This window comes from Hipposideros armiger, unplaced genomic scaffold (genome assembly GCF_001890085.2).
Source record: "Hipposideros armiger isolate ML-2016 unplaced genomic scaffold, ASM189008v1 scaffold_572, whole genome shotgun sequence".
Lineage (NCBI taxonomy): Eukaryota > Metazoa > Chordata > Mammalia > Chiroptera > Hipposideridae > Hipposideros > Hipposideros armiger.
This window is the reverse complement of record NW_017731922.1, coordinates 682,641-696,264: the sequence shown is the minus strand read 5'-3', so window position 1 is coordinate 696,264 and position 13,624 is coordinate 682,641. Positions and strand designations below refer to the sequence as shown.

The 13,624-nt window shown below is 43.1% G+C and overlaps 1 protein-coding gene across 1 annotated transcript in view; it reads left to right on the top strand.

Moving 5' to 3' along the window:
• The window catches only part of ARFGAP3 (ARF GTPase activating protein 3), a 52,875-nt gene that overhangs the window by 31,494 nt on the left and 7,757 nt on the right, over positions 1-13,624 (top strand). The window contains exons 10-12 of the mRNA XM_019624011.1: positions 2,822-2,950; positions 3,391-3,513; positions 8,142-8,273. Of these exons, the coding sequence (XP_019479556.1) occupies positions 2,822-2,950; positions 3,391-3,513; positions 8,142-8,273 (384 nt within the window). The remainder of the gene's footprint in view (positions 1-2,821; positions 2,951-3,390; positions 3,514-8,141; positions 8,274-13,624) is intronic.

Sequence of the window (13,624 nt, the reverse complement as noted above, 5' to 3'; positions counted from 1 at the left end):
CAGGCGTTTGTACTAGGGGGACCTGCTTGGGCTGGAGACGCTGGGGTGGTAACGTGGAGACCCTGGTTTCACACCTTCTCTTGAGAGCGCTGCCGGTGAGGGTGGTGTGTTTGGGAGAGTGCGTTTGGCAGTGACATCAAGGACAGAGAACGGGGAAGAAACTGGAGGCCAGGGCCAGCCAGGAGACTGGTTTTAAGTAGACATTTAAGGCTCTTGAGAGCTTTTCACTTGTGTCGAAAACAGAAGAGAATTGTGGACATCTGGAAAGGGCACGTGAGCGGGTGTGGACGATCCCAGGGGAGGGAGTGAACGTGGAAGGAAAGGCAACACGGCTTTATGTGTATGTGTGTTTGTTTTATTTACATGGCATTTTCTCTTATGTTCATGTGTATTTTATCAGTTTGAGCTTGAGTTACTGCAGACTGCATAATGAAGAAAATAATCCTACCTATTTTATGAGGTTGTTTTGAGGGTTACCTTAGTGCTCACTAAAGTACATTAACCAGTGTCTGGTGCATAGTAAGTGCTCAAGCACTGTGATTTCTTACTATGCATACTAACAGTTTGCCAAGTAGCATTTAAATGGCAAAGCCCAGATCACTTGAAATTGGTAGTTATTTCTCGTTGTCATTCAATTCGTAGAACATAGGGGGCAGCACTAAACCGTATTTAGGTTAAGTATGATTTGAAATGATTTACACAAAATTGATTTTGTGTTGTCTCATTTTAATTTCTCTGACTAAGCTAGGTTTTTTACTTTGGGAAAGTGGGTGGGTTAAATCTGAGCGTTCGGACTTTGGGCGTGGCTCTGTCCAGATTGCTCACGCATGAGTGTTTCCCAGTGAGCGTGTCAACCCCTAAGCCTGGTGAAAACAAAGACGCAAACACAGAAGGCGAGAGCCCTCCCCGCAGCTCTGGTGGACGCAGACTGCTTATTAATACCAGGAGCAGTACCAGCCTGTAGTATGCCTTTCATTAGGACGGTTTAATACACCAGAAAAGCAACGCTGCAGGTCATGGGATTTGTGACTTGACTTGGGAAATCAATGTGACAATTTTCTTGGCCTGTTCAGAGAGCAGTACCTTAACCACCTCCTCCTCTCAGACCTCCCGCAGCTCCGTTTCAGCAGCTCAGGCCATGCCAGCTAGGACACGAAGCCCCTGTTTCATCCTTAAGACGTGAGAGTGCCGTTCTTCCCCAAGTCGATTTTTTTAAGGCTATCAATAGTTATTTCAGTTTAGTAAACTGCCAGGAACAGTGGTATCTTGTATCTCAGACTGAAAATGCTCTGTAGGTGCGTAGCCTGTAGCTGCCTTCTGGCCATTTCTTGGCGTCTGTGCACAGTTAGTAGGAAGGGCGAAGAGATGGAGCTGCTGCCCACAGCCACCCCCTTTCGTGGTCTGAGTGTCGTTAAGCCCTCTCTTGAGCTGGTACTGGGAAGGGCTCCAGCAGTTCTGAGAAACACAGAGTCCTGACTTCTTAATTCCATTAGCGCTTCCAGAGCCATGTTACAGTAAGCCTGGAAGTTCAAGTGCATGCTTTTAACAAGCGGCAGATCCAATCCCATGTCAGGTGTCCTAAGAAGGAAACCTTTCTCACTCATCATCTTTCTAGCAGGGCTTTTTCATTCCCATCCAGTCATCTTCCCCAGAAGACTCTGCTGCTATTGTCCTGTCTATTCATGATTTTAAACAAATCTATTGTTTTCCTCCAAAAAGTACACTTGAAAGGATATTTTTTTTCTGAGTAATAAAATGGGTATATTGCCATAACCTGTTCTGTAGGAAGAATAGTAAAGAAAACAGATTAAAACAAAACAAAGAACTACTGCTTGACTCACTAAGGAAGGAAACAGTAAAAACAAGATTACTTTTTCTGAGTAAGAAATTCTGTTGTCATTCCCTGTTCCTATACAGAAACACATTTATATTGTTATGGCATTTATATAGTACTTTGCTTATGAGGGATTCATGACATTTGACACAATTTTGTAAAATGGATGATAGCTTAGAAATCCTGATAAAGTAGACATATCACTATTCAGGGCCCTGAAGTTTTGTTGCTGTCGTACACATGCTAAAATACTCTTGTTATTGCTAATATGGACACAGTTTTCTTTATGAAAAATTAAGTGTTTATAGCATTTTAGAAACCTGACAGTATTTTATACATCTTTTTACCGCTTTTGGTGAATTATTCATAACAGGTATTTGATAAATAGATGATCAGTATCTGACTGGTAGTGCAGAAAAATCTACAGAGTGATTATTCCATTTTAAATGCTTTCAGAAGCCTGACTACATAAAGAGAATCTGTGGGAAATTTTCTTGTAAACGAAGAATCTTTTTGCAAATAAGTAACCCCTTCTTAATTTATCTATTTGTAAAGTCAAATTTATATATTTTTTTGTCTTAAACTAAAGCAAACCAATGAGACTAACCTTGTACTTTGCATATGTAATGTGGAAGCAAACAAAATATTAGTCCAAGTGAGGAATTCTGCTTTTTACTAGCCTCTAGAGAAATGATTTCAGTATATGTTATGTTATTATATAATAGGTAGTATAAATTATTATTATAGGATAATAGGTAATATAAACTAGGACAGTAATGTAGGTTCAGCAGCAACCAGATTTTCTTAAGCATCTGACTTTTAGAACAAAGAAGACTTTTAGAAAAAAAATGCCAACTTGCCTTCATTAATAGTTATGGAAAGAAGCACAAAGCTAAAAGTATAAGTGACATGCTTAATTTTGCTTAGTGTTTTAACTTCAGAACACAGAATTAAAACTAAATTAAGGAGTCTCTGGTTTTCTGGCAGTGTTTCATCATTACGATTAGCCTATAAGGATCTTGAAATTCAAATGAAGAAAGATGAAAAGATGAACATGAATGATAAAAAAAAGCTGGAGTCGGAGAGGCTTGGCATGGGATTTGGAAACTGCAGAAGGTAGGTGAGACTGCTTTCTGGGGTTTCAGAATGTAAACTGGTTTGCTAATTCTGGATGGATTTTCTCTGTGTTTTCAACTTTAGCAGTATTTTGTCATTATTCCTTCCTTCCTTCAATTCTTTTGCTTTCCTCTAGTGTTCAAATTAGCATGAAAACATCCAAATTTGATTCTTAGAGAAAAGGAAGTAGGTCTGACTTGTCATTAGGTGGATGCCACAAGTATAACTGATACATGTGGCTGTGTTTTGTGTGATTACTTACAGCCCTCACTAAGGTCCAGTATTTCCCAATGCTTATACCAAAAAAACCCCAAACTTTTATTGCTCATGTTTTTAACCTCACTAATCAATTTATTTTTGTTGAGCATGGATTAAAACATTCATTCATGTCCTCACAAACTAATATCATTTTTTTTTCCATTTTATTCTCTTTTCTCAAGTGGTGTTTCACATTCAGTGACTTCAGATATGCAAACCATTGAGCAGGAAACACCAATCGTAGCAAAACCAAGAAAAAAGTACAGTGATGACCATGATGATTCCTACTTTACTTCCAGCTCAAGGTAATCTGTTAAAATCATTCCTGGTGTTGATTTGAAAAGCAGTCATTAATATGAACTTGTAAGTTTATTTGCACTAGGAGCAAATACAGATCAGTTTATGTCATTGTTTTTAAAAGCTGTGGCTCGAGTCCAGGGTGTCCTTTGAAAAATAATTGGGGACACATTCCTAAGTGGAAAACGTTTGCTGATATGAAAATGTTTGCTTATAACATCAGCCACCAAGAGTTGAATTTAGAGATAAGAAAGCCTTGTTCATCTAAAGTGGGAAATTGACAAATGTTGAAAAACCCGAAGGTTGTTTAGTCTTATTCCCACAGCTGGGCCATTTTGCAGCCGAGCCTTCAGCTGCCTCTTGTTCTAGAACACCAGCACAGGAGTCTCCAATGAGCACGGCCGAGTATTGAGTCAACTCGCTTTGTGTGTGTGCAGTCACTAATAAAAACACTGTCACACGCTGAGGGCTCCCCAGGGCTCCCCTGTCCCTGTCGCTGAGTGCTCACCGTCTGATCGGACAAGCTGCCCAGCTCCTGTGTGAAGCTGACTATGGAGAGAGCCGCGGTTCAGGTCCCAGCAGCCTGCAGGGGCAGGGACGGCAGGTTTGAACTGGAATCCACTCTCTCTCTGAGGCTCCTCCAGCAACCTGACCAGCATGGGCGAGTCCCGCTAAAAAAGGCCCCGAGTGAACATAGACAATTATTGGAGGTGAGCACCAGCTGAGAAGCTGTGGGGGCAGGAGTGCAGGCCCAGCAGCCAGATGGCCTGTATCTGACTCCCACCTCTGCCACTTAATGACAGTGTGACCTTGGCCACGTTATGTAACCTCTCTGGAAGTTAGGAATAGTAGCAGCATCTGCCTCACAGTGTTGTGTGAGGGTTAAATGCTCACACAGAGCATTTGAAATAGTGCTTGGCTATTATTAATGTTGTGTTTAGCTGCTGTTATTATATAGAAACTCGATTCAGGAGATGTGTGACTCAGTCTAAGTGTTTAATCGCTATTGTTAGATATTTCAATTAACCACGTTGAGGGCCGTCTTCAGGGTTAGCAGTTTGGGGAAGTCGAATGTGTGCCCATCAGTAACGGGCGTGCCCAGCGGCGGCCCCTCGCTCCCATCTCCAAGGGCATGATGGCTGTCTGGCCGCATAACACACATAACAGATACATGTTTCGTTATTCTCCTGCCAGAGTTCTGGAGAGCGCTGTCCTTAAAAAAGTCTCCTAGCGTAGCTTCAAATTATTTCAAGTCCAGATATTTTACAAAAAAAAAAAAAGTTTGTTGTATAGTGGCATCCCCTGTCATGACTTTCGGAGATGGTTTTATATTTGCCTGGCGAGTAACCTGTGTAACACACCAGGTTTCCGTTTACTTGGAGGTAACACCCAATCATGCCTCTCCATGCTGTTTACGCTTTCTACAGGCTGAAATTAAATGTCTAACTGGATGGGGAGGCTGCGTGCAGGTCAGACTGTTTCAGGTCCGCGTGTCACACGAGGGCGCGAGTCCGGATCGAAGGATAGCCCAGGTGATGCCAGCAGGCCCCACATTCACCTGTCAGGCTCCCCACACCTTCTGATTAGTTCACTACTCCCTAGTGACTCCTGCAGATGAGAGCATAGGAAAGGAAATAAAATAAATCTCAAGTTAACATTTTCACTGCAACATTCATTTACAGTCGAATGATATTTCCAGGCTGCTGACTGCGGCGTTCGACTTTACCCCATAAGCTCAGCATTCCAGAAAGGAAGTTTAAGAAAGCACATGTAATTTTTCTATGTTTTTCAAGAATGAATAACAGTAGGAAATTTTTATACTTTAAAGTAATCATTTATTTTAGTAAAATGTAGCACCTTAATTGTATTTACTTAAATATAAATACTCTAATTATTTTCTATGGATTTTCTTTTTTTAATTGGGAAATTGGGGAATGGGACCAGCCAAGTTGTTGTTCTTCAATCTTAGTTGTGGCGGGTGCCAATCGCCATCTGGCTGCCCCTCGGCAGCTCGTGGCCTCTAAGCTCAAGGTGCTGTGTTACAATCTTTAGTTGAGGGTGGGTGTAACCACCTTCCCATGCGGGAGTCAAACCAGCAGCCTTGTTGTTAAGAGCGCACACTCTATCCACTGAGCCATCCGGGCAGCAGCTCAGCTCAAGGTGCCGAGTTCAGTCTTAGTTGTGGGTGGGCGGAGCCCACCATCAAACAGGCAGCCTTATTGTTAGGAGCACATGCTCTCACCAGCTGAGTCCTCCTGCCACCTGTTGGCAGCTCAGCTCAGGCGCAGCATCACTGGCCCATGTGGGAATCGAACTGGTGGCCCTGTTGCTCAGAGCTCATGCTCTTAAGCCAACTCTTAACCAACTGAGCCACTCGGCCAGCCCTCTATGGATTTTTGACACATTTTGGAGAACAACCTTGAAATTAACGCAATAAAACGGTTAAAGCAGTACTGCTGGGACGTGGCCCTGCGAAACTTCTGGAGAACCTCCTGGCTCCAGGTCACTGACAGGCTTCTGCCTTGTCGGGAGCTACAGGGAACCTGGGGACGCTCCTTCTCCAAACGCATGGTGATGTGGTCGAAAGAGTTAGCCCTGGAGGCCTTCGTCGCTCTGGAACAATTATTTATGGTTTGAAACCTGGGAGCAGACGGTGTGTTTCTTCAAACCACTCTTGCTGGCCTCCTGCCAAAGACCCTGGTGCGTTGTTTATCATGAGGAACATAAACGCCTCTCTTCCGCCTCCTGTAACCACTGTTGGCAGAATAAGGGCACTCTTAGGGCTTTGGCAACAAGTAGCACCCACATGGACTTTCGGAAAGAAAGCATATGAGTTCCATGAAGAGCTCTCATTGCTTCCAAATTATTCATTAGCCCATTAGAACTTGAATATTATGAATTATGAAAGAGTGCTGTTTCTATTAAAAATAAGATCAACCATATCATTGGTTTTTGTTTTTTTATCAAGTTCCATTATTTCCAGGATATAAACAATGTAATTATATACTGAGTACAGAATAATGAAAGTAGAACCGTTTGCTCAGCCTTGTAGGGCAGTGCAGCCTTCACTGAAAGAACGGTGTCTACAGCCATAAATCAGATATGTGATGTTAGGGCGCAGGGTGCTCTGTCAAGGGATCTCAAGTAATGTGCTCAGGGTTGATGAAGATAAAGGGGGAGGGCGGAAGGAAAAGTAAAAAGCAGTGAGAACTGGGATCTAGCCATCGAAACACGAGAAAGCCAGTAAAGGTTTGGAGATGAGATTTGGAGGCTGTCGTGTTTCTGAGGAAAGGCAAGTGTGCCGAGGCCATGAGTCGCCTGTCACCCTGTCCTTCCAGTGGGCAGCTGTCCCCGGGAGTTGCTGCGTGCCTCCTGCGTTGTGTGACAGCACAGACAGCCTCCGTGGGGGATGGTAGGAAGAGACCCCTTACCCCAGCGTAGAACGATGCATGACAGGCTCTTGCTAAGCAGTGGGATCCCAGCAGAATGGCTTTCTCTCTTCTGATTTTTGTTTGTTTGTTTGTTTGTTTGTTTGTTTTCTTAAGCTGAGCCATCCTGCTACCTATTGGCAGCTCAGCGGCTGCTCAGCTCGGGCTGGACTCGAACCGCTGTTGCTCAGAGCTCAAACTCTTGAGCGAGCTCTTAACCAACTGAGCCACTCGGCCGGCCCTCTTCTGATTTTTGAGTAGTCCAGTCATTTTGCATTCGGGCTGTGGCACATCCATCTCACCTTTCAACCTCTGTCCTGTCCCAGCAAACCCTGATACTCTTGGGCAAAAGCTTTTCCTTCATGGGACGGAAAGCTGCCTTTGAGTATTGCTGCCTGGATAGTGCCCTGCTCAGTGATGCTCGGCTAATGAAAGTGTAAACAACCCAGAAGGCCAGCATCTCCTCTGAGATGCTTACAGGTCAAGCTCCCGTCAAGCTCCAGGCTGAAAGAGCATCTGCAGTACGGTCCGATTCAACGGTCCACAGCTTTGTGTCTGACTCCAGAGCAGGTTATTCAACATCATTTACATTAAGTGGTATTTGCTGTTAGGACCGCAGCCTGATATGACCGGATCAGGTGTGGCTGAGGTGACCGGATCGCCAACAAGGAGCACTCCACGTACGGTCAGCTCTCCAGGCCCAGCAGCATTGTGTGTGACTACCTAACTTGGCAGAACTAGACCCAAAGAAAATGAAATATGTAACCTATAGTAGGTAACACTTAAAGATGTCATGTGCTGTCTGGACAGGTTATGCTAGGTTATGCTGCAGTGACAAACATCCCCCCAGATCTTAACATAACCATAGTTTATTTCTAGTTCACTAAAGTTATATAAGTGTACAGGTGATTGTCCAGACTACCTGTCCTTTGGGTGGTGCCTTGATCATCCAGATGGATAGAGGCTTCACCTGCCTGAGACTGCAGCACCTGGGAAACACGGCCTTTTCCATTCGGCAAGGGAAGGGGGGACTGGGTGTGTTGAGCGTGGGCAGTGTAAAGGCTTCGAAAATGACTCACCTGTGTCTGCTCAGGTCACATGGCGGCCCCCAAGTTCAAAGGGGCCATGAAGTGCAGTCCCCACGAACCCACTGTGGGTGGACATCGGTAAGGTCTCCAACGGTCACCGTTCTGCTCCTTTTCGTGCAGGTACTTTGACGAGCCGATGGGGCTAAGGAGCAGTTCTTTTTCTAGCTGGGATGACAGTTCAGATTTCTACTGGAAAAAGGAGACCACCAAAGACACTGACACAATTCTGAAAGCCACCGGCTATTCAGACAGGTATGGACAGCAAAACAGTGGGTTTGTAAATAGTGAACCCCTGAATCTCTAGGGGAAATCTCCAACACCAGTAAAATGCTTTTGTTCTACTATTTCAAGAGTATTCTTTGTTTCCTGGTCTGTCTCTGACCTTATGATTTTGCCTTTCCCCGAATGTGGTGTAAATGGAACCCTGCAGCGACGGGCCTTCTTGGCTGGCTTCTCTGACTTGTCCTAGTGCACCTGAGGCTCTGTTGTTGCGTTCATGCCTCGGTACTGTTGAGTTTGTTATACCGTCAAAGAACTGTCTCCAGTTTGGGGATCACGAATGAAGGACTGTACGATTTATTGTCCAAACCAGGGAACTGTTGAGAGTACAAGGGGACACTACTAATACGTTGGGACAACAGGTGTAACCAGGAATTGTCCCCGGTAACTGGAATATATGGCCCTCCTACTCATTTTGTATCCTATCTATTGATAATATGTCTTCAATATTTACTAATTGATCTGTGGAACTGAAGAGTGAAATAACAGGCCATTTTAAATGGAAAATTCCTTCAAATGTGTGGTTTGGATGTTTGTTCATTTTTTATTAGAATTGTAGGCTTTTTTCAAAGTGGTCTGAAATCCTTTCACAAAATTACTGCTGTTGGCTTTTTAAAAAGTAAAATGGCATATGTATACATTATAAATAAGAAACACATTAATTTAACCTATTTTGCTGGGGGGTTTTGCTTGTTTTTTGTGCTGAGATCTCTCTTCGCAAATTTCAAGACTACACTACAATATTATTAACTATAGTCGCCATGCTGTGCATTAAATCCCCAGAACTGACTCAGCTTGTAAATGAAAATTTGTACGCTTTGACCAACATCTGCCAGTTTTCCCCACTTCAGCCCCTGGGAACCACCATTCTGCTCTCTGTTTCTATGAATTTGACTATTTTTGTTTTTTTAAATTTTAGATTCCACTTATAAATGAGATCATACAGTATTTGTGTTTCTCTATCTAACTTATTGCACTTAACATAATATCTTCTAGGTTCATCTATGTTGTCACAAATGGCAGGATTTCCTTCTTTTTTATGATGGAATAATATTGCAGTGTGTGTGTGTGTGTGTGTGTGTGTGTGTGTGTGTGTGTGACATTTCTTTACCCACTCACCCATTGACAGCCACAGAGGTTGCTTCCATATCTTGGCTATTGTGAATAATGCTGCAATGAACATGGGAGTGCAGATAGCTCTTTAAGACACTGATTTTATTTCCTTTAGATGTACACCAAGAAGTGGGATTGCTGGATCACATGCTGGTTCTATTTTTAATTTCTTGAGGAACCTTCATGCTGTTTTCCATAATGGCTCTACTAATTCACAATCCCACCAACAGCATACAGTGATGGTTCCCTTTTCTCCAATCCTGACTAACACATCTCTTGTCTTTTTGATAGTAGCTATTCTAACAGATGTGAGGTGATATCTCATTGTGGTTTTGATTTGCATTTCCTGGATAATTAGTGATATTGAGCACCTTTTCATATAATGGCTGGCCAAAAACTTCCCTCTTAGAACTGGTTTTGCTGTATCCCATAATTTTTGGTATATTGTGTTTCTATTTTCATTTGTTCCAAGATATTTTTTAATTTCTCCTTTGACCCTTTGGTTGTTCAGATATGTGTTAATTTCTACTATTTGTAAATTTTCCAGTTTTCCTCCTGTTGAGCTCTACTTTCATACCATTGTGGTTAGAAATTATACTTATCATGATTTCAGTCTTCTTAAATTTGTTAAGACCTAACATATGATTTAAATTTGTTTTGTGACCTAATGTACGATTTATCTTGGAGAATGTTCTATGTACACTTGAGAATGTGTGTTCTGCTGCTATTAGAGGGAATGTCCTGAATATGTCTGTTGGTCCATTTGGCCTAACGTGTACTCGTAGTTCAGGTTCAATTTTTCTTATTGATTTTCTGTCTGGATGATCTATCCATTGTTGAATATGGGATATTGAAGTCTCCTGTTACTGTAGTACTGTTTATTTCTCCCTTCAGATCTATTAATATTTGCTTAATATATTTAGGTGCTTTAATGTTAGGTGCATATGTATTTACAGTTGTTATGTCCTCTTGATAGATTGACCCTTTTATTGTTATATGATGACCTTTGTATCTTGTTTCAGTTTTTGGCTTAAAGCCTGTTTTGTCTCATATAAGTATGGCTATCCCAGCTCTCTCTTGGTTTTCGCTTGCATGGAATATCTTTTTCCATATCTTCACTTTCAGCCTTTGTGTATCTAAAACTGAAGTGAATCTCTTATAGGTAACATATGGTTATATCTTTTTTTTTTTTAAATCCATTCAGCCACTCTGTCTTTTGATTGAGAATTTAATTCATTTACATTTAGAGTAATTATTGATAGGTAAGGATTTACTGTTGCCGACTCATCCATTGTTTTCCGCTTGTTTTGTAGTTCCCTCGGTCCTCCTGTCTTGCTGTCTTCCTTTGTGATTTGATTCCTTTCTCTTTCTCCTTTGTGCATCTACTGTTGTTTTGTGATTACCATATGGCGTACATAAAACATCTTATAGTTGTAGCAGCCTATTTTAAGCTGATAACAGCTTAACTTAGATTGCATACAAAAACCATACCCTTTTACTCTCTCCACCTACATTTTATGGGGTTTTTTTTAAGGTTTTATTGGGGAGTTGGGGGAGGGGAACAGCATTGGGGAATCGGGGAAGGGGAACAGACAAGTTGCTGTCCTTTTGTTCTTCAGTCTAGTTGTGGAGGACGTCGCTTCACTGGCCCATGTTGGTATCATCATTGTACTCTTCCTGGGTGAGGCAGATCAGTCACCGGCCTCTGGACGGCTGCTCACGGCGGCTCTTGGCAGCTCACATCAGCTGACGGCTGCTCACGCTGGCTGCCGGCCACACACGGTAGCTTATGGCAGGCCACTGTAGCAGGAGCTGCAGCCTACGCCATCGCTGGCGACTCACGGCAGCCCAGCTCCAAGTTGAGCTGTTGTTCACCATCTTAGCTGTAGAGGGCGCAGTGTCACTGGCCCTCATGTGGGATCCGAACCGGAGCCCTGCTGCTCAGAGCCGGCGTCCCAAGCCAGCTCTTAATAAACGCACCACTTGGCCGGCCCCATTTTATGTTTTTGATGTCACAATTTACATCTTTTTATATTGTGTATCAACTAACAATTTATCCACTAAAAAATTATCGTTGCTATAGTTACTTTTACCACTTTTGTCTTTTCACCTTTATACTAGAGTTAAGTAATTTACACACCACAATTACAGTATTAGAATATTCTGAATTTGACTATATACTTAGCTTTACCAGTCAGTTTTATGCTTTCATATGTTTTCATGTTACTAATTAGCATCCTTTCATTTCAGCTTGAAGAACTCTTTTTAGCATTTCTTGTGAGACAAGTCTAGTGGTTGGCTGTTTTTTGTTTTTTGTTTTCCTTTCAGCACTTTGAATATATCATCCCACTATCTCCTGGCCTGCCAGGTTTCTGCTGAGAAATCTGCTCATAGCCTAACAGAGTTCCAGTGTCTGTGATGAGTTTCTTTTCACTTGCTGCTTTCAAAATTCTTTTTGTCTTTGATTTTTGACAGTTTTATCCTAATGTGTCTTGGTGAAGACCTCTTTGGATTGAATCTGTTTGGGGACCTTTGAGCTTCATGTACCTAGATGTCCACATCTCTCTCCAGATTTGGGAAGTTTTTAGCCATTATTTCTTTAAATAAGCTTTCTGTCCCTTTCCCCCTCTCTTGGTCTCCGGTAATGTCTAAATTGTTTTCTTGATGGTTTCTTATGATTCATGTAGGCTTTCGTCACTCTTTCTCATTCTTTTTTCTCCTTTGACTGGATAATTTGAAATGAATTATCTTTGAAGTCACAGGCTCTTTCTTCTGCTTAAGTCTGCTGTTGATGCTCTCCACTGTGTTTTTCATTCTGTTTATTATATTCTTTAGCTCCAGAGTTTCTGTTTGGCTGTTTTTTATGATTTCTATCTCTGTTGAGCTTTTCATTTTGTTTGTGTGTTTTGTTCCAGATTTTGTTGAGTTGTCTCCTGCGTTTGTGTCGGTTGCTGAGCTTCCTTAAAACAAGTGTTTTGAATTCTTTGTCAGACAATTCTTTGGAGTCAGTTACTAGAAAATTACTGTGTTCCCTTCATGGTGTCATTTTCCCTTGATTTTTCATGTTCCTTGGAGTTTTGTGTTGCTGTATTTGCATTTGAAGGAGCAGTTGCCTCCTACAGAATTAATGCCTGACTGGCTTTGGGTGAGAAATACCTTCATCAGTCAGCCCCTAGGGGTTCTGAGACTTTCTCAGATTCTTTCTGTGGATGCACCCACTCCCCACTTCTTAACCCCTTTCAGAGTGAATTCTTAAGATGGTGTATCTGCTCTCAACCCCACAAACCAGGCCAGGGGCAGAGAGCCTCCCGCTTTCCCTAGGGTGGTGCCTTGAAATACTCAAGTGTGCGTGCTCGGGGCTGGCATTCCACACATGCTCACTAGCTGTCTGCAAAGGCTTGCACTCTCGCCATCTGCGTGTGCAGGGAGCCGGCTGTGGGTGGGGGAGGTGCGTGGGTGAAGCGCACAGAGCATCGGGCTGCACCTGTGGGCCACTTGGCGGCTTGTGAGTGGGCCTTCTCACAGAGTCTGCAGAGTGTTTAGGATCCATGAGGCTCCAATGAGTCCCACGCCCTGGCTGCTGGGCTTCTAGCCTCTCCCAGCCTCTAAGCCAGCGGTTCTCAACCTGTGGGTCCCAACCCCTTTGGGAGTCGAATGACCCTTTCACAGGGGTCGCCTAAGACCATCGGAAAACAAAAAGATACTTACATTATGATTCATAACAGTAGCAAAATTACAGTTATAGAGTAGCAACGAAAATAATTTTATGGTTGGGGGTGACCACAACATGAGGAACTGTATTAAGGGGTCGCGGCATTAGGAAGGTTGAGAACCGCTGCTCTAAGCCATGCAGATCCCCTCAGTATCCTGAGTGGGGTGAGAAAGAAGCGAGCACCTTGGCAATGTCCCACACAGATGGAGAAGCCAGGCACCCACTCACCACCACTCACCACCTTCTCACCTTCCCCCATGGGAGAAATCACGGGCCAAGTGGCTCTCTGTTGGCACTGAGTTGTGCTGCCTTGGGGAGAGGCAAAGTGCAGCTGTTTCTCTTACCTTCTTCAGTGCATCCAGTCTTGGGTTGTCTGCTCCAATGATGTGCTGGAACCTCACTCCTGGACTCCTGGACTCCCACAAGGCATTCTCATCTGTGGGTGATTGTCAGAATCCATGTTCTGTAGCAGGATGATGGTAGAAAACTCCTATTCCGC